This window comes from Ambystoma mexicanum, chromosome 7p, assembly GCF_040938575.1.
Source record: "Ambystoma mexicanum isolate Mex_15411 chromosome 7p, UKY_AmexF1_1, whole genome shotgun sequence".
Taxonomy (NCBI): Eukaryota; Metazoa; Chordata; class Amphibia; order Caudata; family Ambystomatidae; genus Ambystoma; species Ambystoma mexicanum.
In genome coordinates this window covers 704,700,698-704,728,234 of record NC_090939.1, presented here as the reverse complement: position 1 = coordinate 704,728,234, position 27,537 = coordinate 704,700,698, and the positions used below count along the sequence as shown (strand labels likewise).

Sequence of the window (27,537 nt, the reverse complement as noted above, 5' to 3'; positions counted from 1 at the left end):
CAGTCTAACATGCTTGCTTTATCATAGTTTCTAAGTCATAAATGTCATGCCACAGTAAGAAATAGCTAATCTGGCTGCACCAAAATGACATGCAAGAAATGTAATACCACATACCATGCTTGTTTTATCAAAAATGCCCAATAATATATGTCATGTCACAGTAAAACATGGTTAGACTGGCTCACCAAAATGCTGGTCTAGGCACGTAATAACAGTCATCATGGTTGCTTTGTCATAGAGGAGCAGACAAAAAATGCCAGCCTATCCACAAAATAACACAGATGAAGTTGCCTTTACCTGCAAATGCCAGTATCACATGTCATGTCACTTAAGGAATTGTCAAAAATGGTTGCGTGATCCCCGGGCTACCATAGCCGTGCACACACACACATACTCACATTGAATCCCCTTTCATCCACCAGTCACTCACTCATGCACCTTTTCTTACATCCACTCATACTGCATTCTCCACAGGGGCATCCAAGACCCAGAACATTCAGATACCAACATGATCACAGTCATACCCATTCACCCACCAATCACTCACCCATTCACACGCTCTCCCAACACTCACACGGCATTCTCCACACAGGCACCCATCCACCCAGACCAATCGCTCTCTCTCTCTCTCTCTCTCTCTCTCACACACACACACCCATACGCACGCACGCACACACGCACACACACACACACACACACACACACACACAGACACACACAACACACACACACACACAGTGAGAGATGGACATATGGGCTCTTTTTAGTGATCATTGTGATGAATGTACAGGTTTTAGTATTTTGGACAGAAAAAAGTAATCAAAAGAAGGGAAAGGTGCTTTATTGGCTGGCAGAACGTTCATGAAGGCCATTACTGACCCTTGTTGCTCCTAATAGAGCAGGTTACAAAGCATCAATAAAATAGAAAGCATTGGTTCTTGCCAAAATTGACCCACAGATAAAGTGCTTTGGTATAGAGGTTGGGGGTGCATCGAACTTAGAAGGTGTGAAGAATTGCGGGAGCCTTTCCCTGTGAGGCAGAGAGGTGAGCCGACTGCACATTACCCTCCCTAAGGGTAGAGGCAAGCAGACATCAGACGGAGAGACTTCTCTCTGCACTCCCATTATGATGAGGAACTCCCTAAGCAACATATTACTAACCCACCTTCAAAAACATCTACTGAAAGAAGTTATGAAGAACAAACTAGAATCTGTTATTGGCAGCCAACCACACTGATTGTACCTATGAAGGAATGCTTATATGGTACTGAGATGAATAAAACCACTGGACCAATAGAATGTATGAACAAATAAAGAAGAAGGACTATGATACAACAGTGGAGAAGTCCCACGGCAGTGTCATGAAACTTGGATGCAGAGACCCTGAGTGAGAGAGAGAGAGAGAGAGAGAGAGAAAAAACCTACGAGTTTCGAATCAGCTGGTAGAGGAATGCTGATGGAAAGTTGGACGTGTGTCATCTGATGATAGAGAGATGCCTGAGTGAAGCTTCCAAGATGTGCTTTTGGGAGGGGGGCTAGGAGATGCGAGAGACTGAGGTGGGTGCATGGCGTCCTTAGCCTGAGTGAGAGATATGTGGTGGTGTGTCCGCATGCAAGTCGTGGTGGACCTGATATGATATGATATGTTATTTATAACACGCTTAATACCCAGAGGACCCATAGGATTCTAAGCGCAGACATGGGGATTGAACCTGTGTTGCTCTGTGTCGTCTTGCTTCCCAGGGCGAGTGCGTTACCCCTGAGCTATCCTCCCGAGACCTGGAGGTCCGTGAGCAACACTGATAGCACTTCCATTAAGGTATTGTGGAGCAAACCGACTAAAGAAGGAATTAAGAAACAAGAAGCCAACCTGACAAGTGAAGGAGATGGTCCCAGGCTGTTAGACAGTCTGGTGATGTTATCCCTTAACAATCCAGGTAACGGAGAGCGGCAGACCCTGTAGGTTGACCGAATATATTTATTGCAACGCCCAATTGAGACAAAGTATTAAGAGTACCTGAGGAGAGTGAGATTCATTACTGGAACACTCAAATTCATCCCACTCGATATAAAGTATCAAGAGTACCCGAGGAGAGTGAAAATGATTACTGGAATGCTCATACTCGTCCCAGTTGAGATAAACAGTCAAGAGTAAATTAGGAGAGTGAGAATCATTACTAAAACGCTCATACTCCTCCCAGTCGAGGTAAAGTGTCAAGAGTACATAAGGAGATTGAGAATCATTACTGGAACACTCATACTTGTCCCAGTCGAGATAAAGTATTAAGAGTGAACAAATGACAAGAGTATCAATACTGAAACTCTCAAATTCATCCCAGTTAAGATAAAGAGTGGACATTGAGTAAAGGGAAAATCTTAAATCTGAATGAAGAGAAAGGAATACGCTTGTCCTGTGGAAGGAAAGGGATAATGCCAACTAGAATAAGACAAGTAAAAACAAGAAGGAAAGAAAAAGCAATTGAGTGAATGAGATGGTTTAGACCTTGAAGAACCCAGTATCCGAACTTTGTGATTTGGTAAAAGTAGTTACCAAGAACCATTTAAGGATATGTTATTGAACTGAACTTGGTGAATAACCACCTCACAGGGGAAGGGAGTCATTCTCCTGTGCTTTTTTTTTTCCTATAGTGGTAGGGTTAGTATAGGTTAGTTTGGCCAGCAGACTGAACTCGATTTGGACTCTCACTGATGACTGACGAGCACCTTAGTTAGCTTTGTTACTTAGGGAACACCCTTAGCGTAGGGCAATATAGGAGTTTCCACCTTTCCACTAATAAACATCAGCAGTGAGATGGAAAATCAGAGTCTGTGCTCTTCTTCTGACCCCACCACAAAGGCCATAGAAAGCAAAGATGAGTGGGTTTGGCAGGTCTCAACGTTAGATATTGGCCCAAGCCGGATTTAGGCTAAGAGGATCTGAAACTATGTGTCCATGGATATGAACGAGACAACTTCCAAACGGCTGACAACTCTCAGCACCTTCAATTATTTTCAGACAAAGCCTCTTTGGCAACCAAGAAGTACTTCCAATGACTAACGAGGATGGTGAGGTCAACAGTTTCAAAAGTTGCAGGCAGGCCAAGCAGTATCAGAGCAAAAGGAAGGCCCAGGTTCCTGGCCTGGATCACTTTGTCCCTATTTCCCGATAAGAACAGATTCACTGCTTCTGTGGGCGCAGAAGCCAGATTGCTAATCATTGGTTTGGTCGCTTATTTACACCTGGGAAGAACACTGAATGGTTACCACAGGTTTAGGTCCATGGCAGCACAAAAGAGACAGATCATTGATGTAAGCGGCAAAAACCTAAAGGCAAAGTTTGGGCTTCCATGTTGAAACTGGGTGTAGCAGGCTTGAATTCCAGCAATGTTTTGGAGTGATTATCTATCGTTGCTAGCGAAAACCTTGAGAAAGAGGGAGGCGTAGAGGTAACAGGTGTGATGTCAAAATCAAAAGTGGGTGGGGTCTGATGAGCCATGTTAGATCTAAAATCTTAAATGATGTCTAACATAAGGGTTGTGATGGATTCAGAGGGACGGATTGTTGGTGGGTAAGTGTTAGCGCTTTGAAGTTACCAACTAGCCTCATAGATCATGTATCCACTTCTGCGATCCTAAAATAATAATAAGCTGTTTTTATTCACCACATTGACTTCCTGTAACCACTATAGTCATTCCAACATTCCCTCTGACCTGATGGGAATTTGGATTTTGGCCAATACCTTTCTAGCTTTTTACATTGTTGCTCTAGCAGACAAATCTCTTCCTTGAAAAATGAGTTTTTTTCAGTTTTGAAGGCTTTGGGTTTATGTCAGTTGGAATTGACCACAGTGTCTGAAGCATGCACCACGTCCATTTCACAAGAATCAAAAAAGTCAATGGGTGCAAGCTGAGAAGGAGTATGCTTCTTGAGGAAATCATTTTCAAAAGCCTCTGTGGAGATGCTGTTTAAGTTTCTTTGTGGTGCTTGACCTCATGACTCTTAGGGACCATTAGGTGATGAGATCCTTGGTTTACCTAAAGGTAATATTAAGAACGATCTTACTAATGCAGCAGCATTATGTGTCACATGCCAATTTCTATAACCTACACTAGTAGCAGGTCTTTGTTTTGGCCGCCTACATGAGTGGGTTGATTAATTAGTCAGGAGAAGCCAGAAATTCAAAGTCAAAAATCATCATGTGCATCTTGAGGGAAGGATCTGCAACAAAGATTTTCAAGTAGCTAATTATGCAGGAGTGTTTGCAGATTGATGGCAGATACTAAGCGAACATATTGGGCTCTGGCATGAATGAAGTCAGACGCTAATGAAGAAAAGATGGCGGAGCATTTCACAAGTAGGTTGAAGCTGGGACCATGGATCTGCGTGCAGATGAGGAGTTTGTGAAGATCGCTGAGACCGCCACTTCTAACTGTCTGCTGTAAGCACAGTACGTCCCATTCAGATATTGCCACACTACAGACCTAAACATTTCTGGGAGTTTCTGGCTGTTGACATGGATCTTACAAATGTAAATACACATAATTGCAAGAAAGGGCTGGCACCCAGCAATGAAAGTGAAATTCGAGAGCTATCTAAACTCCAGGGGACAGGTATCCGGGCAATCCGTTTCATAGCCACAGGGGTTAGGAACTCTTATGCCACGTCTGCATAAGTTATATCTGGTTATGCAAGTTAATTTCTATTCAGGTGGTTGCACAACAATAACAAATAGAGTGAATTCTGGTTTGCACCAGCTGCTGATTTTGCATTTTAACACAAACATCTTGGCTTAGGACTTCCTCAAGCAAAATACCAGCAGTGTTCAGTGGAAGCTTTGTCCATATCACTGGGCTTCCTGGCAAGCCATCACAAAACTCACAAAACATATGGATGCCATCCAGCTTTCAGTTAACGAAGGTACCAGCAACACAAATATCTGCTACAATGGTACACAAGGCAGGAGATGGCTGATTAGTCTTGACAGATTAAATGTTTTATATCAATTTGAATGGTCAACTCCGTTCTACCCTGACCTAAAATATTGGGCCAGGTGGGAATAGACCTAAAAAAAAAATAGGTATGTGGCACATGACTGTCTTTATTTTTAACACTGGCTTTGAACTTGTTAGTGCAAATCACTCGAGTGTTAGACACCTGAAATGCAAAAGCACACAGTACAGCACCACCCAGTAACCATCACTAGAAGTCCAGCTCCAGTTCTGAGCCGGATGGGAAATGTATTGTGAATATGTAAATTAGCTCAAATGTTAAGCATTTGTCAAGGAAAATGTATTTGTCTAAAGGCAATGCTACCTCATACATAGCATGTTTTGTGCCAAGACACCCAGCTCTCAAGCATTCAGACAACTGCCTACATGTTTCACCCTTATTAGTGATCATGAGTGCTGCCTATTCTGAACCCTTGTCTTTGGGGCATGTTGAGCCAACACCAGCAACGTTATGTTGTGTTTAAAAGGCTTGAATAATTAACCCTGCACTGATAATGCCTAACAAAGAGTGAAATATGTGTGCAATTTCCTGAATTTTTGAGAGATATCTGTTTTGGATCCATTGAGCACATCACACGTTATTAGCAATAGAATGTTTGCAAAAGTCATTGGTTCATGCATTTCACATTAACTATAAGGGGGGCCTACCAGCATATAACTCTATAAGGCATAAATACATGCTTCACATTTTACAATTGTTCTCAAGATTGTGCGGCTAATTTAAGAAAAGAAAAAAAGGAAAATATTGAAAAGCTTCCAAATAGAGACCAACAAGAATGTTCAGGACCAAACATGTGTTTAATGTTATAGTTGTCTCCCGAGTGTCACTTGGCATCATTATGTTGTAAAGTATAGCATATGTTTGCAAAAGTAAAGGGAGGTGAGATCGTCTTACCAGATTCCAGCTTCAAGTCCTTCACCGTCATGTAAAACCCGTAGCTCAGCAGCCATGCTTGAACATATTCATCTATTGAGCTTATGTTTGTATCACTTGACCCAAGGTCAGTGAAATGGAAGAGATACTTTCAAGCATACCGTCTCGGCTCAACTCATCTTGACGATATTAGTTCAATGTGGGCATTATCCAAAAGGAGTAAAGTGGACGATATACTTCCATTTACACCATATTAGCTCATCATAGCAATTGTTTTTTTCAAGATGCTGAATTAACGTGGGAGTGACAGAACATAGAAGAAAGACTTCCTTTTTTGTAATTTTATGAGGACTACCAATGGTGGTACAAAAAAATAATACAACTGAGTATTAGCTCATCCATTTGGTAATGAAGCATTTCTTTCATGTAACGGAATGCTATTATTGTATTTTTAACTCAGAAACATGTTTAAAATGTGCAGGAGATTCAAACACAGAACAATTACATCCAGATAGACATTGAAGAAATACTTCCACCTTTTGCTCACATTACTTAGATCACTTGAGTGTTTGCCAGTGTTTGCCAGTTTGGTTGAGTCTGTTCTCAATACATACAATTCAGCGTCTATATTCAGGCCTTTAGGTTTCAAGGTGTCAAATTTACATATGAGTGTAGCTTCCAACTGTCTCAATTTCAGTTCACGGTTACCCAGTCTTTTGTTAGGTGGTACATGGGCCAACCCCGTGAAAGATAGGAATTGGACATCACCATTATGCTTATCCTGAAAATGACTCGTCAGAGGGTATGTTAGATCACCATTTTTTATGGCTCACTGTATAAATGTAAATTTGACACCTTGAAACCTAAAGGCCTGAATATAGACGCTGAATTGTATGTGTTTTTGCAATCGTGAGCCGGCTAGGAATGAGATGATATTTTATACCTTTATACATTCTTATATTTTAGAGTCCCGTTACACTTTTGGCAGAAGTATTGTGATATAAACATAGGATTTGCTGTCTTCACATTGTGAAGAGTAATGGTTACACATTTTTGCACTGCACTTTATCTAACTGTTGTTAAATAGAGGAATTGTCATTTACATGTTGGAATGGATATAAATAGGAACATCTACATTTTCCACTTTATGATAATTCATCTAAATTGAGCTGCTATTGATTTGCACTGAGGTACTGACATAGGAAATGCTATTTGTTATTTGCACATTGTAAGAAGTGATTACATGTCTTATTAACTCGTAGCTGGTCTCCTTTTATACTCTGTTTATACATGGATTTGAGTAGAGGCACTTGCCTGGAATACTATGATTATTTTCCACATACACATATTAGTGGACATCCACTTCTTTTATGTATTCAAGTTGGAACAAAATAGGGCATTTGCCCTCTTATTATCAGGTTGCTGTTGCTCAGCTCGTAGTCTCTTGGCTTAGGAGCACTTACCCCAAATGGGGGGGCGGATGCCTAGTAGTGGCCATTTGAGCCATTGTTAGTCATTTTGATGATATATGAGCACACTTGTGCGCAGATTTTACACATTAAATAATTATGACATTTTCTAAAAATAAGCAGTTTCGAGCTTTTCCTCCGTGCAGTTTTCATTGCGGTAGCCTATAAAAAGTCCTAGTGTGTCTAGCAAGATATGCTTTTGCGATTATGCTTTCATGTATATCTATTCTATAGACACTTGACCATTCCAATATGGAGGTCATTGTGTTGGAGAGACTTTAACTTTTACATTAGTAGCAGTCACATGACCGCAACACGCACGTGATGTGTAACGCACGGAGGCGCTCTGTAATTGCTTTTTGGTTTTATACTCCATGATGTGTTAGCCGCATTTGGATTTTAGAAGGTCTGAGGAAGCCTGAGCATTCAGGCGGAACGCGTGACTTTTCATCCACCCGTGGGGTGAGTGCTTTGTGATACCTTGCGTCTGTCACAGGGGTGCATTATTTATCCCTGTTTTTGTAATGAGCTGTATTATGCCTAAATAAAATGACATTTTAGAATAGCTAAAGTCTTGTGTGCTGGAATATTCTTTTGCATATGCCTGCCTGGGCGGTTTTTTGAAGAAGTGTTACAACCGTGCAGGGGCCTGTGCGTTTTCTTTACATATGCGGATTTGGCTAAATTCGTTTTCCTAGCACCAGCCACTGAATGAGGGAGAGCGCCAATTTTTAGCCAAATTGGTTCACCTATATATATATATATATATATATATATATATATATATATATATATATATATATATATACATATATATATATAGACACCAGAAATGTTATAAAGTTATGGTGGACTTATAAATGCCTGGGAAAATCCTTTCCAACTGAAAAGTGAAAGTAGAAGAAGCCATCTCAGATAAGTCACACATAGTAATAGTGTCACTAATAGTCATCACTGGTTCACCTCCAGTTCACTGCCACATGAGCAATGCATTGTGCGTATGCAAATTAGCTGAAATGCAAACTTTTTACTCCAGCAAATTTTAGGTGTTGGGTTGAAAAAGCATCTTTTTCTTGCATGGGACTCTGGGCTGGATTGACATTACTGAACATCACTGACCCCATTACATTACTACTGTATACTGGTATCTCCATATTGAAATAGGGGAACCAAGGCTTAGAAATGCAACCTGTGGCCTGTCAGATGCTTTAGACGATGTGCCCTTCCGGCCCAACTATAGGGTAGGGATGGTGAGAGTGCTAGTCCGAAACTGGTGGCAAGCAGTTACCTGGAATGAGGGCATTTCTTACCTGAACGCCTACAGCTTGAGGGGCGTCGGGAAATCACATCATTACTAAAAATTACCAAACACATTACATTACCACTCTATGTTGGTATACGTGCCCCAAAGTTGGGGAAATGGGATTTGCACATGCAGCATGCAAGATGCTTGAGATTATGGGCCTCATTGCACGTTATGCGGTAAACCATGGTGCTATTAGCACCATGGTTGCCGCCGGTACCATACCGGTACCACCATGGAGAAAAGGGGAATTACCACCCCATTCCAAGGTTGGCGGGCGGTAATTCCCCCTTTCTCCATGGCCCTTTCCCATTACCATTTTTGCCCCATAGGGCTCAATGGGAATGGGGAAGGAGGTAATTACGGTACCGCAAATTGCGGTACCGTAATTAGCACCAAGGTCCCTTTGGGTCTACACCAGACCCTTTTGGGCCTACACCAGCCGTTAAGGTCGGGTCCCGCAAAGGGACCTCGTAGTAAGGTGGTAAGGGTTTACCGGTACTGGTGCCCTTACCGGTACCGGTAAACCCTTACCGCCTACCATGTAATGAGGCCCTATGACTCCCATCAGCCCTCACCAATGAATATTCTTTATTTATCATCAGATAGCACAGCGAGTAAAGCGCTCGCTTTGACATCTGTGCAGAGCCTGCTGACGCAGGTTCGAATCCCGGCAGGGCCAAACTCAGCCTTTCATCCTTCCGAGGTCGATAAATGAGCACCACACACTGTGGGTAATAATAAGCAGCACTCAGATACCTGAGGGTTGGTAGCGCTATATAAATGCTAAATTATTAAAATTATTATTATATGGCTGATGTGAGTGCTAGCCCAAAACATTTAATGAGTAATTGCAGAGCTTAAGGGCATTACTCATCGGAATGAGTGCTGCACTGGAGCAGAGCAGGTAGTAAATGCCACATGTTCAATTCAATTGAAATTACCTCTATGTCCATCTCACTTGTCCCAGCACTTACTCTTGAACCAACCCACCTCATGACAGAACAATTTACCAAAAAAAAGTATTTCTTTTCTTTTTTCCCTTACAGTCCCTCCCCATCCTATCCAGGGTTTAAATCACCTAACCAGCCTCAGAATCCTCTTGTATTGATTTCTCTCCTTCTGGACAGTGAACCCTGGGGAGGCCACTAAGCTGGTCACCTTGATCCTTAGCTGTGACCCCCGTTGATAGGCTTCCTGGTTCTAGAATGATACAAGTCCCCCCGCCACCAGTCCTTGTCAGCTTGTTTTTTTTAAGAGGGGTACGGCAGACTTGGTCAGTAGGTGGGGCACCTTTGTGACTTCTAGGTGGGTGGGGATTAAGGGGTCCCCCGCCCTGTTGGGGTTGTGGTGAACCAGAAGAAGGAATCAGACACGAGGATGACATATTGAATGGTGTTTATCAAAGTAAAAAAGGAAAACGCCTATCTGTCCCTACTGCTAAGAGGGATTTCTACACCTATTAAACTAAACTAAGGGTGCTTTTCTGTCCAAATCAAAAGTAGTCCCCAGTCCAAAAACCTAATTACCATCTGGAACTACCACTGTCGAAAAACTACTCAATATATTCCAGATCACAAGCCTCTCAACCCAATTCTCGATGGGTCTCTCTTTTGGAAACATTTTGTGATGCAAAAACAGTTCACACATGAAATGGCTTTAGCTTTCTTTTTAAGCCCTTCATAAGCAGGTACACGTCTTTCTTTAAACAAATGTTCCACGTTTTTTACTTGCAGGAATTGTTTCCATTTTCCTTGTCCACCCCTCTAGCCACTTTCTCCTCCTTTGTTTTCTATCTTCAGTAACCCTCCAGGTTCCCTCCTCTGTATGGTTTCCCAAATGTCTTTTATTTCTCTAGGATTCTCTAAGTCCCTCTAGCTTTCTTGTTTCAATGTTTTATGGCAATCTTTAATGCTCAGGTTTCTAGGGCTCCGGTAACCCCATGTGTCCGTTTATTTCTCTTTCTTCAATTCTGTTTGCATCCCTCTACCCTGGGCAACCTTAGTACCTTCTCTGCCTTTGGGTGTGCGCCAGCGGGTTGGTGTTCCATCGGGGATGTTGTGACTCACTTATCTTCTCAGCATCACCAGATGGTGAGCGTCTGCTCTTCTGCTCCGGTTCAACTGTGCACTCTCTGTGGTTCTCGTATTCCAAGTGAAGGATTTGTTTCTCTGCCTCGTCCCGGCCTATTCATCGTTTCTCTGGTCCCCGACCCAACAGAGCTGCAACATGGTTATCCCATCAGGTAAGACGGTCCTTTGGTCCCCGTCTCATCCTCGGCTGTATCACCTCTCCCAGTGTCAGCCTTCCAGCATCTCTGCTTCCTCACTTCCTCACTGTCGCTCTCCATACTACTAGTGGCTCCACAGTGGAGCACAGCTCTGTCCCTCCAGGAGGTCTGCACATCAGAGGCTCACCTCTGCATAGGATTCTCTCTCTTCCTCTCAAGGTCCCTCATCCCTTTTTTTTCACTGCCATCTTTCAAAGGTGTGTGCAATTCCTCTTTGATTGCTGAGTTCAAGTAGAATCCAGCATTACCTGAAGCCAAAGAGATGTAAGCAATATCACTATTGGTTGGATATAAAACAGAAATAACATTATTCTTTTCTATTCCCATTGAATCAGACAGTGTATTCTTCTTAGGGAGTTCATTGAAGGAATGGGAGTCCTTGTCCCCTAGAAGAGAGTCACTCCCAGTGAGTACCCACTTTCTCAGACCCCTACGGAAGGTCTTGTTTAGAGGGCTCAAAGGAAGAAGGGATGAATTGTTTAGATTTATTGTATAACCTTCCCGTTAAGCTTGAGGCTCCCCCATCAATGGCAAGACGAACCAACTTAAAAAGTTCACATTTCCTTGATCTTTCCCTTTTCGATGTTCTATGGAAAAACAGAATGGTTGTAGGTCTAAGAACCACCTCATGATGCCGGGATTAGAATCCTTTCTCAGACGCAGGAGTGGTCTGTCACAAGTTGTAATTTCCTCTCTGTTATTTAGTATTGGAAGTTTAAGATGGCCCACTTGATGTGATGGCTAAGGCGGGGCTTCAGGCTGGCTCTTGTCCGTGGATGCCTGGCAGGATGTATGAATGCTGCAGGAGCAGGCCTAACCTACAAGGCAGCTGGAGGACCGAGCTACAGCCCAATGGTGAGGAGGGAGGGTGCAACAAGTTTCAAGGTGGCTTATGTCTGTGGATGCCTGGCAGGATGAAATAACACCGAAGGAGGATACTCAACCCGCAAGGCAGCTGTAGGATTTAAGCTGTTGTCCGATGGTGAGGATGATGAGTGGGAGGGGCTTCAAGCAAGAAATAGGACTAAGACTCAATAGCCTTCGGCGTGGGCTGCTTCTGTCTGTGAATGCCTGGTAGGATGGAAGAACGCTGAAGGAGCAGGCCGACCCAGAAGGGAGCCAGAGGACCAGGCTGCAGTACAATGGTGAGTAAGGCAGGTAGGAGCGGCTTCATGCTGGTTCCTGTCCGCTGATGCCTAGCAGGATGGAAGAACACCGGAGGAGCAGGCCCGACCCGCAAGGCAGCCAGAGGAGCGAGCTGCTGCCGATGGTGACGAGGTAGGGTGGGAGGTGTTTCAAGCCGGGTCCTGTCCGTGGATGCTTGGGAGGATGGAAAAACGCTAGAGGAGCAGTCCAGATCCACTAAATGTGTAAGGATATTTTTCCCTCAATGTCCCCCCTCAGTGACCTGAGTATGTAGATGATAGTGGGCTCATCCAGGTGATACAATCTTAGGAATTGTTAAGCCCCATGGGGATATTCTGACCATGAGTATGGGTGAACTGCATCTTTTCCTCTTTACTTGCAAGGCCCTCTGTCATATAAGTCCACTCCACGGTACAGAGTCTGCCCTACTCAACCTTAAAAACCAATTAGAGGAAACAATGGACAAAGGTAAGCCAGCGCTGCTCCTGCTCCTTGATCTGTCTGCAGCTTTTGATCTAGTAGATCACAAGACCCTCTGCAGACACCTCCGGGATGCTGCCCATTTCTCCCAGGAAGCCACACCTTGGATCACCTCATTCCTTGAAGGAAGACTTATGAGAGTGTTCTCTGACCAGGTCTGTGCTGCCCCCACTCCCTTCCACTGTGGACTCCCCCAGGGGTCCTGTACTTCGCCTACATTGTACAACATCTTTACTTCTTTTCAATGACCTAGACAATCACGCCATAGCATATACCAACTATGCTGATGATACTCAAATTCTCCTCCCTCTCTCTGGTTCTTATGAACAGGACGCAGCTACGCTCAACAAAACATATGCTCTTATCCAGGCCAATGGTCTGTGCCTCAATGGGGACAAAACAGAAATCCTCTTGGTAGGCCCCAAAGAAATTCCCAACAAGTTCGATAGTCAATACACTTCCTTCATCATTGAGAACACCATAATCACCGCCTCGGCAGCAGTCAAAACACTTGGAGTCTACCTTAACTCCACCCTCTCTATGGCACGGCAAGTCAACGCAATCTCATCATCAGCTGCACTTACGACCAAAATCATAAATGCGGTCAAACCATACCTCTCTTCCAAAAACGGTCTCACCATAGCCAGAGCCAGCATTTAGCCAATCTGGACTATTGTAACGTCTTGTTTCTAGGTACCTCATCAAAAAACCTTAACAAACTGCAAATTACCCAAAATAACGCCCTTAACGGGGCATTAAGCATTCCCAAAATGGAGCACATCTCCCAGGCTAGACCGGACGCCCACTTGCTCCAAGTTCAAGAGCGTATTCTCTTTAAAACCCTTGCCATCACACACATGTGCCTCTCAATCACTGCTCCTCCCTACCTATCAGAAAGAATTCACTGTGCTACGTCAAATAGACCTAAGCGGGCCCAGCACTCCAATCAGCTCTCTGTCCCTACTTTTAAAAGAACCAAAGCTGGAGAGTGAACTTTCCTTTCCTAGCACCAAAGAGTTGGAACGCTCTACAGCTCTCTCTTAGGAAGGAGACCTCCCTCACAGTGTTCCGCAGAGTGCTCAAAACCAAGCTCTTCAACTAGTCCTGCCTCCCCCTAACTTAAGAACTTAAGAACAGACAGTTCTCCTGTAACCCTGGAACCTGTGTATTTTTTTAAGACTCATTTCTTGTAATTGTTATTACTACTGCCTGACTGTATCTTTTTCATTGTAACATGTTATCTAAGCAAGTCCTTCTGTAACAGCGCCACGATGCCTGCGGGCCAATTGGGTGCTTTATAAATTCAAACAAATAAATAAATAAGTGCATTCAAACAGTAGCTACATCTCCCAAAGACTCAACAGCAGAGCGCTGCCAGTCCTCATTGTGGTCTGTGTTTGTGTGAGGTTTACTGACCATTACACTAGCCAGAAGATTTACCAGAACAAAGCTCCCTTTAAAGCTAAAGAAGGCAGCAATTATTTCAAGAGTCACAGGGAATACAAATACAAGTAGGAGAAATACTCAGATACTAGTCAACTGAGTCAATGCCACAGATTAAAACAGTTCATCTGTTCTGAATGGCTCTTTTTGTTTAAGTCCTGACTGATTTTATTACGTGCCATTGCAATTTTGTCCGCAAAGGCCTTTTGAATTCTCACACAATCTGCCTTGTCTGGCACTCTCTCCAGAACATTGGGATTTTCCCATTGTTTAAAAAATTCAAAACATTTTCTTGTTTCATTATCAGCTCTATAATTCTGTCCATTGTAATAGTCTGTCTTAGTCTCAACTACTCTCTTTCTATATTCTTTCTCAATCAGTTTCCAGGCCTCTTTGGTTTGTTCTGTTTTTTTTCCCTTAAGCAGCTACACGCAGCCTGTCTCTTTGCTTGCTTGAGTGATGTTAATGCTGGACTGAACCATTTCTGATGGTTCAGATGGTTCCTTATTTTGAAAACAGAATCAAAATATCGAGGCTGAGTACCCCAAAAGGAAATACACCAAACACGGGTTACAAAGGAACATACAAAGTACTTTATTTTATACTGAATCCACTTACAAAAAACAGAGCAAAATCAGATAGCTATCGGCCCTCAGTACAACACAACGAACTCCAGCGTGGTTCAGGGTGTTCAGTGAGAGACGTTGTACATTAGAATGCATTTGCTTTTTATACATTCGGTGGGCACGATGGCCAGCCCCACTTCGGGTTAATATTCCTTTTAATACATCACCGATCTAGGGTTCGTGCCAAGTCTCAAACAACCGCATTTAACTGGTTTGCCTTTAATACATGTATCAACAAGCCTATGCAATAACTGTGTATTTTAAGATTTTCCATGCAGGCCTTCTCAAACATTAATACAATGTAGTTAAACAGATGTTCTTCGTTCAGTATTTGAATACATTGTCTCAACATATGCTCGTGGATTAGTTTCATTGCACGAGTAATCCTTCTACACATAGGTCAACGGAGGACAAGGTCTCAGTTCACGACCTCAACAAGTGGCCTGCAGGCAAGTTACACATTAGCTATGTACAGAGGTCAAGACGGCCTTGTTGTATTCTGGTATGACATCGTCCACCATTTTAACTCACAGGGTGACTTTTACAAAGCAAAGCCTAAGATGGCGGTTTGACCTAAAATGGCAGCTTACATGGATTTGAGGTCAGGACCTTGAAACACAGATTTCTTTCGCAAGCGAGTTTCGAGCAGCTTGGCGTAGGCCAATATTAATATATTTATTACAATAGGAGGCACGATATACTTTCTCTTTCGACATTATGTTTTTAACTTTCAAAGGGACTGTTCTATCCAAGAAAGTTAACAAATGAGCTGTACATGTTTCCAGAGGGGAGTCCAGAGACTCCTGGTCCGTAGTCAGTTTCATGAATTCTTCTAAGCATATACCCAGTTCACAAGTATTTCTTTTCTGAAAATTCCTGCTACAGACTTGCTTTGGGATGCTATGATTTGGCTGCCAAGGTGCTGGTAATTGCATCTCACACATGATACAGGAGTGGTCTGACCAGATACATGGAACTGTTTCAACAGTTACTATAGTCGTGTTCCTAGTAGCAACCCAGTCGATGGTATGTCCCCTAAAATGCGTAGGATCTGAGTTAAGGACATGTATGTCCCTATTTTATAGCATATATTCTAGGTCTTTGGCTTGCTTATCTTTGGGTCTCCCTTCCAATGATTAAAATCTCCTAAGAGAATAGTGGCACTATAAGGATTATGTAAGAGTATGAGAATTTGACTTAGTTGGTCATTAAAAGCAGGCTACTTTTGCTGGGGGGGGGGGTCAGTAAATTACCACAAAGTTCACACTGTGGTTATAGTCTGGTGCAATTTATGTGTGGATGACCTCACAGCCTTCACATTCAATCTTTAATTCATACATTCCTAATTCCTTCTGACAAATTATAGCCACTCCACCTCCAACACCATTCTGCCGATGTTGGCCAAAGAAAACATAACTAGGCGGGGTAGCCTCTTCAACTTTTGGCCCATTAGATGTCTGGAGCCATGCTTCGGTAAGGCACATGACATCTATATTATTTTCTTCAATATAGTCATGAATATCAAGAGAATGTTTTGGCAATGACCTAGTATTACTGGGGCCATCTAGTACCCTTCTGTGAGGGTTGCTATTTGTCTGGCTGGACAGTGTACCATTTCCCTTTTCACTCCCTAGCGGACCTTGCTCTAATACATTATACCTAAGTGCATTACTAGGTATAGGTTAACTAACACACCCAGGTTCCTCCACACTTGGGTTAGGCATGGGGTCCGGTATTGTTTTCGATAGGGTGCATACACGCTCATCCAGGTAACGTTGTACTATTCTTTGCCGGTGCAGTCGTTCGGCTGTTAGCATATCAGCTAGCGTCTGGTGTAGCTGCATATCACTGGGGGACAATCACCACTCCAAACGCACTATATGGTTGGTCACCCACACAGGCCGGTGTGACAGGAGGCCAGCAAACAATGCAGACTTATGCAGACTTGCTAGTCCCTGACGTGCCTGAAAAGAGCGTAAATTAGCACACAAACTACAATTCTGATGGGAATTGTAGTTTGCAGTGCATAGTTCACAATGATGGACTAGCAGTGTTTCCCAAGCTGCGAGGAGTGCCTAAATACACACAGAAGTTACAATGTTTAAAAACAATGGAAGCCAAAGAAAACATAACTAGGCGGGCTAGCCTCTTCAACTTTTGGCCCATTAGATGTCTGGAGCCATGCTTCGGTAAGGCACATGACATCTATATTATTTTCTTCAATATAGTCATGAATATCAAGAGAATGTTTTGGCAATGACCTAGTATTACTGGGGCCATCTAGTACCCTTCTGTGAGGGTTTCTATTTGTCTGGCTGGACAGTGTACCATTTCCCTTTTCACTCCCTAGCGGACCTTGCTCTAATACATTATACCTAAGTGCATTACTAGGTATAGGTTAACTAACACACCCAGGTTCCTCCACACTTGGGTTAGGCATGGGGCTCGGTATTGTTTTCGATAGGGTGCATACACGCTCATCCAGGTAACGTTGTACTATTCTTTGCCGGTGCAGTCGTTCGGCTGTTAGCATATCAGCTAGCGTCTGGTGTAGCTGCATATCACTGGGGGACAATCACCACTCCAAACGCACTATATGGTTGGTCACCCGCACAGGCCGGTGTGACAGGAGGCCAGCAAACAATGCAGACTTATGCAGACTTGCTAGTCCCTGACGTGCCTGAAAAGAGCCTAAATTAGCACACAAACTACAATTCTGATGGGAATTGTAGTTTGCAGCGCATAGTTCATAATGATGGACTAGCAGTGTTTCCCAAGCTGCGAGGAGTGCCTAAATACACACAGAAGTTACAATGTTTAAAAACAATGGAAGGTCTTCAATGAGAGTTAAAATGAGGCAGCATATATCAATAAAAGGCTAAAATCACCAAAAAACTCAAATTCAAATCTAGGTATATAAACATTCTAGTAATTCAGCAATACGTAACTATGTTTTGTTCATGTAATAGAAGAATTGCATCAAATTGATTTCTTGTGTGTGTTTTCGTGTAGCTTTCACTCTTACACGGTTTAACATTGTATCCACTTGAAATTCCGATGCTGTGTAAGTTTGATATTTGGTTTATGTTTTTGATTAACTTAGTAACTTCACACACATAGGATGAATGCATAGAGATTTGGAAAGGAGTGTCCACAGAACTGTGGCAGTGAATCTTTGTAGGTATTGCTGAGGTTTAGGTAGGCCTGTTATGTCGTGAGGGATAATTTGGATGCACCTTTGTTTCATTTCACAGCACCTGGCACTCATTTCCTCTACATTTGTGGCAGAGGTAGATTTTGAAGGAGTTTTATGTGTTGTTTTGTCAGTGTCGGTAGTGGGGATCATGTATACATATAAAAAATAATCAGCATGAAAGATCCTACAAGCGGTTGTGTAGTTCTGGATGCATATATTTATTTCAAAACAACACAGAACATTTTTGGTGACTCAATAATTACTTTACAGTACTTTCGATAAGCACGAAAGTTAAAGACAAACGGACAGGAGTGATTATATTCGGTGGTAACACAGGTAGGTGTCAACCTCTGTGATATTGAGGTGAAAACTCCACATAGGGGCACATTCACAAATGAGGTAAGAAGGACCTACAGTTAGAAGAAGGTGCACCTGGGATGGATAGTGGTCTCAGGCGTGGTTAACACAAGGTGTACACAACAGTGTTTATAAAACATACACAAGAGGGGGATGGTACAGTTATGTCACAGGGGATCGACACGGGTGTGTTTTGGCCAAAGCAGGATTGATTGTAGCGTGTTTGTGTGTTGGCCTTCATCAGGATGGACACCAGTTGTGGTGAAATCCGTAGTATCTGTGGGTGAGATAAGGCTGTGAGGATCTAGGAAAGTAGTTGACTTACTCAAAGGAATACTGAATAATGGCTGAGTGGTGCTGTGATGATACATCACGTGGTGTATCTATATACAGCTTACCTGCTGCTGCAATAGTAGTGGGATGCTGTAGACAATCCTCAATTGGTTACTGGATTGTGGGTGCGTAATGCCCTTGGAGTTGGCCGTAGGTACCTGAAGGCCGAAGTCTCTCAGGGTCCAGCGAGCCGGACAGCGCCAGTGTGGGCTCCAAATCTGAAAGAAAAACAAGGGTGGACCATGAAGTGTGAGGCGGTCCGATTTGATTTTGTGGTCTATTTGTGACGGATTCCGTGGTGGAATAGGAATACCATCTGTGGTCTGTTACCCCAAAGTAACCCATGGGTGCCCGTGGAGTGAGCCGACCCTGATGTGGGGTATTGGCCCGGTCTGGTGAGGAGGTGGTTTCCATTGGTTCGGCTTCGTGTGTTTGGAAGCGACATATCCTTAGGTTTGAAAAACCCGTGGTGGTGTCCATAGGGGCACGTAAGGTGAGCTGGCCCCCTAGTGGTGGTGTTTAACCTGGTTGGTGAGGCAGTTAGTTCGGGGGGAGCGATGCTCTATGCGCTTTTGTGCGACTAGGAGCGGAATGCTTCAGCTGTGCAGAGTCGTGCAGAGTCCATTGCCAAATGTGGTGTGAGAGGTGGCGCAAGGGCACAGATGTGGTATTGTTGACCATGTTATATCGTCTGAACCTGGTGGTCGTGTGGTTAACGGCTAGTAGATCCGGGATGAGGTGCTAATGTGCAACAATACGTTGGTACGCCGTCTTTGAAGATGGGCATGTTGGTAATCCGCTACCCGGTTAAGCGAGAAACCCAGTAGTTGTTGTGGGCTGGTCCCCGGGACGTGGTAGTGCCTAAGGGTCTCAAGGGGGTGACGTGTGGGCTCAGTGGGGTGGCAGGTGAGCTCAAAACAAGTACAACTGCCTGACTCACCAAGTTGCGTAGTAACAGGGGCATTGTTACAATTTGTAACGCTAGCTACAAAATGAGAAAAGAACGTGCAGCGGTCCCAGGAGTGAAACTTACTGCAGTCAGTCCGGTGCGAGTGTCCACGCTGGGTCCTCAGCTAGGAATGGTTGCTGTAGAAAGTGGACCTGCTTCCGGATACTAAGTGTGACCATCGGATGCCGGGGAACCAATGGGGATCAGTGGTTGATTGGGGAGGAAACGCCTCGACCAATCACCACAATCTTGAAAGGTCACCCAATCAGGCATGAGCTGGCTGGTTGGAAGAGAGAAGGAAAAACACACCAAGTTTTCCGGACTACTCACCGTCCAGAGCATCATGGGATTAGTAGTCCCGTACTAGTACACCATCTGCTCTGAGCCGTTTCAGAGGTTGGAAATTATTGGTGTGCATAATGCAGTGGTGGAGATGGTGGAAGGGACTAAGTAAGCGCGTGACTGGGCGAGGATGCACTGATGATGCGTAGATCTACTGAATTATGCGTGACATAGGGTATCGGTACGGTGTCTGGAAAGGCCACGTAATAGCACGAGGTGCATGCAGTGATTCACATGTGTAGTGACACCGGAACGTTCCATATGCATATTTACAACAAGGTACAAATATTAATAACGGCATAGTTCTAGCCACAAACTAATGAAACCTGAGCAAATTGGGTAATCGTGGTGTATCTGATAGGCCCATGATATGTCCAGTCGAAGCTAGGGGTGTATGTAGTGATTCATATGTGTGATTAAGCCGTAAATGTTACATTTGCATGGTTATAACAAGGCATAATAATCATACTGGCACAGGTCTAGCCACAGGCTTATAAAACCAGAGTGTATCGGGTATTCGTGGTGCATCTGATAAGCCCATGATGTGTCCTCATTGCACACTACCACCAACGATCAAACCTTCCCATGGGTGGTGGTCACACTGGTGGTGTTAAAAGGCTGGTGCTGGTTCCTGGGCACAATGTGAAGTAGTCTTTTTTTGGGTCATGGAGACAAATCTCTCATCGTAGGAGGATTGCATGTCTCAGTATTCTGGGTTACTCTGGTGGATGGGAGGTAGCTCTCAAAAATGTTTCCATTCCACGGTTCTGTTCAAGCCATTGCGGACTGAATCAAGTTTGTGCACCCACTTTTGTTCTAGTTTAATGAGGGCCAAATTGATGTCTCCTCTGTGTCGTTGTGGCTGTAATTGTTGTAGCACAGTCCAAGAAAATTGTTTGTGAGTGTGTCCTTTCTTGCCGAAGTGTTCAACTAAAGGTTTATCTTGTACTTGGCTTTTGATACAGGACCTATGTTCATTGATCCTCTGTTTAACAGGTCTGATGGTCTTGCCGATGTACACCATATCGCACGGACACTTGATGGCGTAGACAACATATCTGCTCTCGCAGTTGGTGTGGTTGTTCATCTGCCAGGTGAAATCCTTATGAGTGAAGGTTTTGCTGCTTGTGGTGTAGCGACATGCAATGCATCGGCGCAGCTGAAATGTCCTACTACTGGAGGAAGGTTCCACAGGGTTGCTGATGTCTTTGTGGGTTCCAGGAATGTATGGACAAGGGTGTCTCTCAAGTTTTTATTTTTTCTGAAGGCAAACAAAGGTTTTTTTGCTAGGCTGCCCTCGTTTTTAATCAAGTGCCAGTGTTTGTTGATTGTGCTCTTGATGAGGTTTCTCACTGGATTGAACGTGGTGACGCAGATGGTCCTGTCGATGGGATCCTTTTCCTTGGTGGTGGGACACATGGAGCGGTCGGTGTTTGCCGCTCTTTTCTTGGCCATCCTGATGGATTTCTTTATGTGGGATCATTCAGTACTTACCACTTGTGTTGTGTAAGGTTATCTGTATCCTGTATTTTGTGCCTCTGGAATTCCTCTGCACTACATGTGTTAGGTTTTCCCACATTGTGTCTGGTTTTTCAGATGCAGTGTGGGTGTCAGAATAGTGCAGAGTGGTAAAACATCCAGTATTAAAAGATACAGGATATTTTACCATTATTACCCAAACTTATGATCAGACCTGAATTGTTTGACAGTTTGAGGAGCAAATTGGTTGATTGGACCCCAAGGCTGGTTGGCGCTGTGAAGGATGGGTGCTAACTTGCATGATAGGTAGAGGAGAAGCAGTTGAGTGTAGCAGGGCCAGGGGAAATGGTTGTGGGCAGAATGTGGGCCAGGGACGGAGCGAGAAGAGGGCTGTGAGAGTATCATGAATTTTAGAGGAAAAGTATTGATCATTAGTTGAAAAGGAGGAGGCAATAGATATTGGGCCTTATTATAAGTATGGCAGTCCAGAAATAAGGGTGCCAGTAGCAACGTACTGGCACACTTTCCAGACTGCCATACTACAACACTTCTGGTAGGGGTCACGGATTCCCTGGCAGGCCTGACCTGCCTGGTTTTCAGGCCCCTACTGGCATGGTTAGCACTGAAGCACCGGCACCATTAGTAATGGTGCTGGTTCTTCAGTGACCCCATTTCCATGGAGTCCTACGGGACTCCATGGAAATGGGGATTAACCGTTACCACCGCCACTTGTAATATCCCTGTGGCACCGGGATATCAGGTGGCGGTAACAGTGTTACCGGGTTGGCTCCAACCTGCCGGTGCCACAGGTGGGTTGCAGCCAACCTCGTAATGAGGGTCATTGTCTTGGGAGGTGTAAGCAGAGCTTGGAGGGCAGGTGTAAGTTTTCTGGGGTGATTTTGAAGGGAGGCGATTAGGTTTGTGAATTAGGGGTATTTACCAGAGTGCAGTACAGCAGAGAGAGGAGACAGGGGATTTGTGTGGGTGAGCAGGGTGGAAGGTCTGGGATTTGTGCCATCCTACTGCATTTGTTTTGAGGGTCTGGATCTCAGAGGTGATCCAGGGTTGAGGATGGGGGTGGGAAGATCTGAGTGTGCATGCAGGATAGGGTTGGGCAAAATACCTAGTGAAAATGCATTCAGAAAGTCAGAAAAACCATGGTCAATGGAAGAGGCATGAATAGGTGAGCAAGACAATAAGGCTTCCACTCAAAGATAAGAAATGTTATCACATTGCAAGGTTCCAATCTGCAGTATCCACTCAAGTGTTGTATGTGGGAGGATGAGTGGGTGCAGGGATCTGTGAGCTGGGTGCAGGGCATAACACACCACCCCCTCCTTCGATAAGGAGTTATGTACCATAAAATCATACCTTGTGGTTTTTTTGATTTACTCAGCCTCCCTTTCACCCGAAGTATACCTTTTGGTTGTGGGGTGTTTGTGTTGCCTTCTAAGTCCCATTGTCTTGACCCATGGGTTCAGTCTGGTGAAGGAGTGTAAGCCTTGAATGCATATGACAAGCTCATAGCAGGAATAGATACGGTACTTGCCCCCAGCCCCCAAAAAGCCATCAGGAATATGTCACTGCTCGAAGTACTCTAGCTGCGACCTGCACATTCTGAACAATTTCAAGAAGAGGTCATAAGAGACCAGCTTGTGATTCACACCAAGAATCCATACATCAGGAGCACCTCTGAGAGGATTCTGAAAAAATCTTTGATCAAGACATACTCCTCGCCAAGACGACAGAGTGCTCAAAGGGCTTTTGTCACTCAGTTGAGGCTGAATCCCCTTTTATGTGTGCCACCTATAGCAAGTCCCCTGCAGAAACCGAAACCCTCGAGAAGGGGGACACAACTTTGAAGACTCCAATGTAGTATGTTCAATGTGGGGACACCCAACAAAAAGCCACTTACAAGGTGTGTCCCTCTATTGGAAGAGTCTGCAAGGAATGTGGGTGCTCAGGGCATTTTTCAAATTTTTGCAAAACTTACAAAGCACCAACCAAAAATCCTCAGGGGGGTCATTATGCTGGCGGCAATTTTAGTATTAAATTGTAATGCCTGTCACAATTGTCGTTAAGAGGTTGTTTATCCTGCCTCTTGGGGCTGTGCTGTCTAGACTGTTGTTTGCAGCAATTAAGCACAGATACAAACGAATTGTAGTTCTTTATGCATACTGTGATACAATCTGAGCGGCTCTTAGCACTTATTGTGATGCACATAAAATCAGAACGTCATTTCTTAGGAGAGCTCTAAGGGTTTTATGTCATCATGCCCTGGTGTCACAATGCCTTGTAAACAAAATTATAGGGTGCCAGGCGTGGGTAATGAGTTTCCTGGACCACAGTTCCCAAGTTCCCTAAAAGGGTTCTAGTTCCAGGCACAGCGGGTATAGCAGGGTCCTTTCCTTTAGCACTCCAGCACGTGGGCTGCAGTAGCCTGCCAGGTGTGCCTTGGAGAATATTCAAGGATACACAGGATGAGTAGCAGAAATGAGGGGAGATCCACGTTTCTGTGATAGAAAGCAGTGTAAGTGAGGGTGATAAGTCGAAGGGGTCAGTGATCAAAGGAGAATGTTGCAGAGGTCAGGTAAAAGAGTGGGAGTAGGTGGGGGTGAGAAGCAAGTGTTTAGTGGAAAGGCAAAGAGAATGCATGAGGGTAGAGGTACTGGGAGAAAAGGAGCATCTTGTTTGAGGGGTGAAGGTGCACTGGACAGGAGGGAGATGGTAAAGGGGGACAGTAATGTATTTGTATTTGTATTTTATTTTTCTTCTATATCACCTTATGCCAAGGCGCTTTACAAAAATTAATGTGTTGGTACAAATGTAGTAAAGATGACATTTGGCATATAACAACAGAACACAAAAGAGGAGAACAGAGAAAGAAGGAAACAAACAAGAAGAAATGGCATGATGATGCAATAATCAGTCCAAGGGAAAGTCAAGTAACATGTTGTGTTGTTACAGGACAAGACACTGCCACCCCCCAACCAAGAATTAGCTTTTGGGAAGCAGATAATAAAATAATAAACAGTCTCACACAAACAGTGACAGCTTTGCCCGACGAAACTCAGGTGTCGGCCTCCAGGGACATCTCCAGCAGCCAGCAGGAGAGATGTTGCAGAGATAAGGGGAGGAGAAGAGTGAGTATGAGTAGAAAGGGAGCAAAGTCAAGATATGTGCTGGAGCGTAAAAGAAGTAGGCAAGTGAAGACAGTATAGGAGGGTTACAGCCATGGAGGAGGGGATGGATGGGTGAGTGGGGTGGCAGGGAAGGTTTGGCGCATAGGAATAAGCAAATTATTCTTTCCATGTAATAATGTACCTTGTTGACAGATATGGCTAAACAGTACTCAAATCAACAGGAGATGTTTATGTGTTACAAGCTCATGCCTACCGTGAACTTTACTTTATTCCATTGTAATGATGTATTTCTTTTGGCAATTGCAGGCCTGGATCAGATCATGGCTGAGAGCACAGATTACAAGGAGAGACTGTGGGCTTGGGAAGGATGGAGATCGGAAGCGGGCAGAAAGATGAGACCACTGTATGAAACCTATGTGGATTTGGAAAATGAAGCTGCCAAAATGAATAGTGAGTAGTCAGAATGGTTGACTCTAGTGATCATTTTTTTTTTAAAGTGCTAGAGCTCAAATGTTTTTTTAGCACATTTGTGTCACCCTCAATTACTAGCACCCATGCTCACTGTTTGCTTGTCTAACTACTGGCACTTCCACCGATAACTCAAGTACCTGGACACAAGAATAATTCATGTATTTATTGTCATTATAGACTGGCTGGTAACGTTGTTTAGACTGTACAAGAACATAGAACTGGCACTTTGCAGCAGAGCATGAATTCTTTTAATGGGACTGTAAAAGCACTTCTCTCTACTGCCCTGCCTTTAAAGGGACATTACTAGCACTTCTTGGTGAGGTTTCTATACTTTTACTGGAAGAGTTCTAGCACTTCAGGTTCTCTCCAATGAAAGAGTTGTGGGATGCATTACATTAAACAATGCAGCAGCTGAATAAGTATTGTACACACGCTACATGCTACAATCCACTGAGGTGTAAAGTCTGAATTTTCCAACACCCTTGAGAGATGTAGTAGAATGTCAACTCTTCCAGGTGCATGTGAAGCAGGGTTTCACACGTTTACACTGAAGAACAATAAATACAACCTGGTTATGTTATGTTTTGTTTACAAGTGTACCAAAATTCGGCTTTGTGTAAATAAGCAGCCAAATTCCGGATAAAGAACAGGTGAATATTTAAATATTTCACTACTCAAAGGCGATTAGTTCCCCTTTAAGAGACATTAAGGACCTAATTCATGGATTTATTTGCATGGTAAATAGGAACTTTGCACACCAAACTCTGTGAGAAATCCTGTTTGTCGATTCATGGAATCGACTGCATGGCACTTTTTTATACTTTGCAGGGAATTTGCACAAGACACCATGCAGAGCGTGGGCGAGGCTTGTGCAGAAGGCAGGGAACGAGCGGAACTTGGAAAATGAAGGAGTACAAGGAAAAATGTGGGTCTTAGGAGGGACAGCCCGTAGGTAGTGCATTGCACGCCCTCTATTGAGTGGAATGATACGTATTCATGGATCCGACCACGCAACCTCTCGGCGGGGAAATGGCAATTCAAAGCCCTCATACTATCTGCCACCCGAAGACAGGCATCCAGACACTCGCGCATAGGATTCACTGCAAAGAGGTAAGAACGGGTGTCAGATTTTGGGGTGCATGTACACAGCCGGGGTTCCGATGTAACTTAGGGGTGTAGTGGGGTGCAGGAGCGGTTTACAGGTGTTCGCACACAGATTTTCTGACTTTTACCTGAGTTACGATAAATTGTACGCATGTTATCGGGTGCAGTTAACAGTTACGGGGATCCTGCGCAGGGTCCCCGAGATGCAGGCATGCTTGCAGGGGACCCCATGCACTGTTTAAAGGGTGAATGTATTTGAACCTGGGGGAGCACTCAAAGGTTGCTGTTTCTTGCAGTTTTTGCTTTGCATGGGAGTGTGTCGGGGGCCTTCCGGCAGCGACTTGCGTATATGGTTACTTTTGCACAAACAATTCCATGAATACACAGAGCGCACAGAAAAACTTCTGCATGCAGGCTCGCGCAGAGACGTTTTCAGTGCCTGGGCTTTGCGGGATCTCTGCACACTATTCCATGGATCAAGCCCTTAATGCTGCTTTTACTGTGTGCCTTGAAAAATCCAAACATGTCACCTTCAGATATCCATTTAAAGGATCAGTAAACAAAAGATGCTGCCACTTTAGTGATTTAAGGCAGGCTGGGCAGAAGGTGTCAAAGTGTAAGTGTCTCTCTCTTTCATGTGTGAAAGAAGCATTGTCTGGTAGATTGGTGGGCTGAGGCAGAATACTCGATATTTTAAATGTGCAAAATGATGGCTCAGATTTAACATAGATTTTTTCATGCAGCAAAATATGCTGTTTTATTCAACGTCCATAATTTGCAGGTTACAGGTTCCATCAGCAAACAGGATTGGGCCTAATAACAGATTGGGGGTCATTACGACCTGGGCGCAAAGGGATACCGGGCACCGGTAATGACACCGGTGCCGGTAATCACATTGCGCCCTATTCCAAGGTCCCTTTGCGGGTCCCTCCCTTAATGCCTGGTTTTACCAGGCGTTATGGACGGGACCCGCAAAGGGATGCCGGGGTCAATAACGGTACCGCAATTTGAGGTACCGTTGTTGACGCCTTCCCCCTTCTCATTGAGCACTATGGGGGCTCAAATGGGAATGGGGAATGGCTTTTCAAATGGGGAGTTACCGGTCTCACAATGGTCGGAATAGACCGGTAAGTCCCCATACCACCAGTCGGTGGCGGTACCGGTATTGGTGCTAGTCATGGCGCTAATAGTGCCATGACTAGCACCAGCCTCGGAATGAGGGCCATTGAGTTAACTCCCTCTTATATATTAGTTCAAGCATTATGCCAGCCAAAAAAGAAACAATTGTGTGTATTGTTTTTGAGGTCGGCTGCAAAGGCCTTGGTAGGTTTGTGACTTAAACCCCACGTCACAAAGTAGTAAGTAGTTAATGGTGCACCCAAGCCCTCTGCGGCCAAAACCTTCCTAAAATCTTGTGATCAATTTTGAAAAGTTAATGACCAATCTGACACAAATTGTTTGATAATAAACATTTTTATATTCCTCTACAGCCAACACGTTTTTCGGCCACTTCTAGGCCTTCC

General features: G+C 44.1%; 1 protein-coding gene across 1 annotated transcript in view; it reads left to right on the top strand.

Annotated features, from left to right (window-relative positions):
• ACE2 (angiotensin converting enzyme 2) overlaps window positions 1-27,537 on the top strand; it is a 475,687-nt gene that overhangs the window by 89,255 nt on the left and 358,895 nt on the right. Inside the window, exon 4 of the mRNA XM_069635599.1 lies at window positions 24,746-24,889. Within this exon, the coding sequence (XP_069491700.1) occupies window positions 24,746-24,889 (144 nt within the window). The remainder of the gene's footprint in view (window positions 1-24,745; window positions 24,890-27,537) is intronic.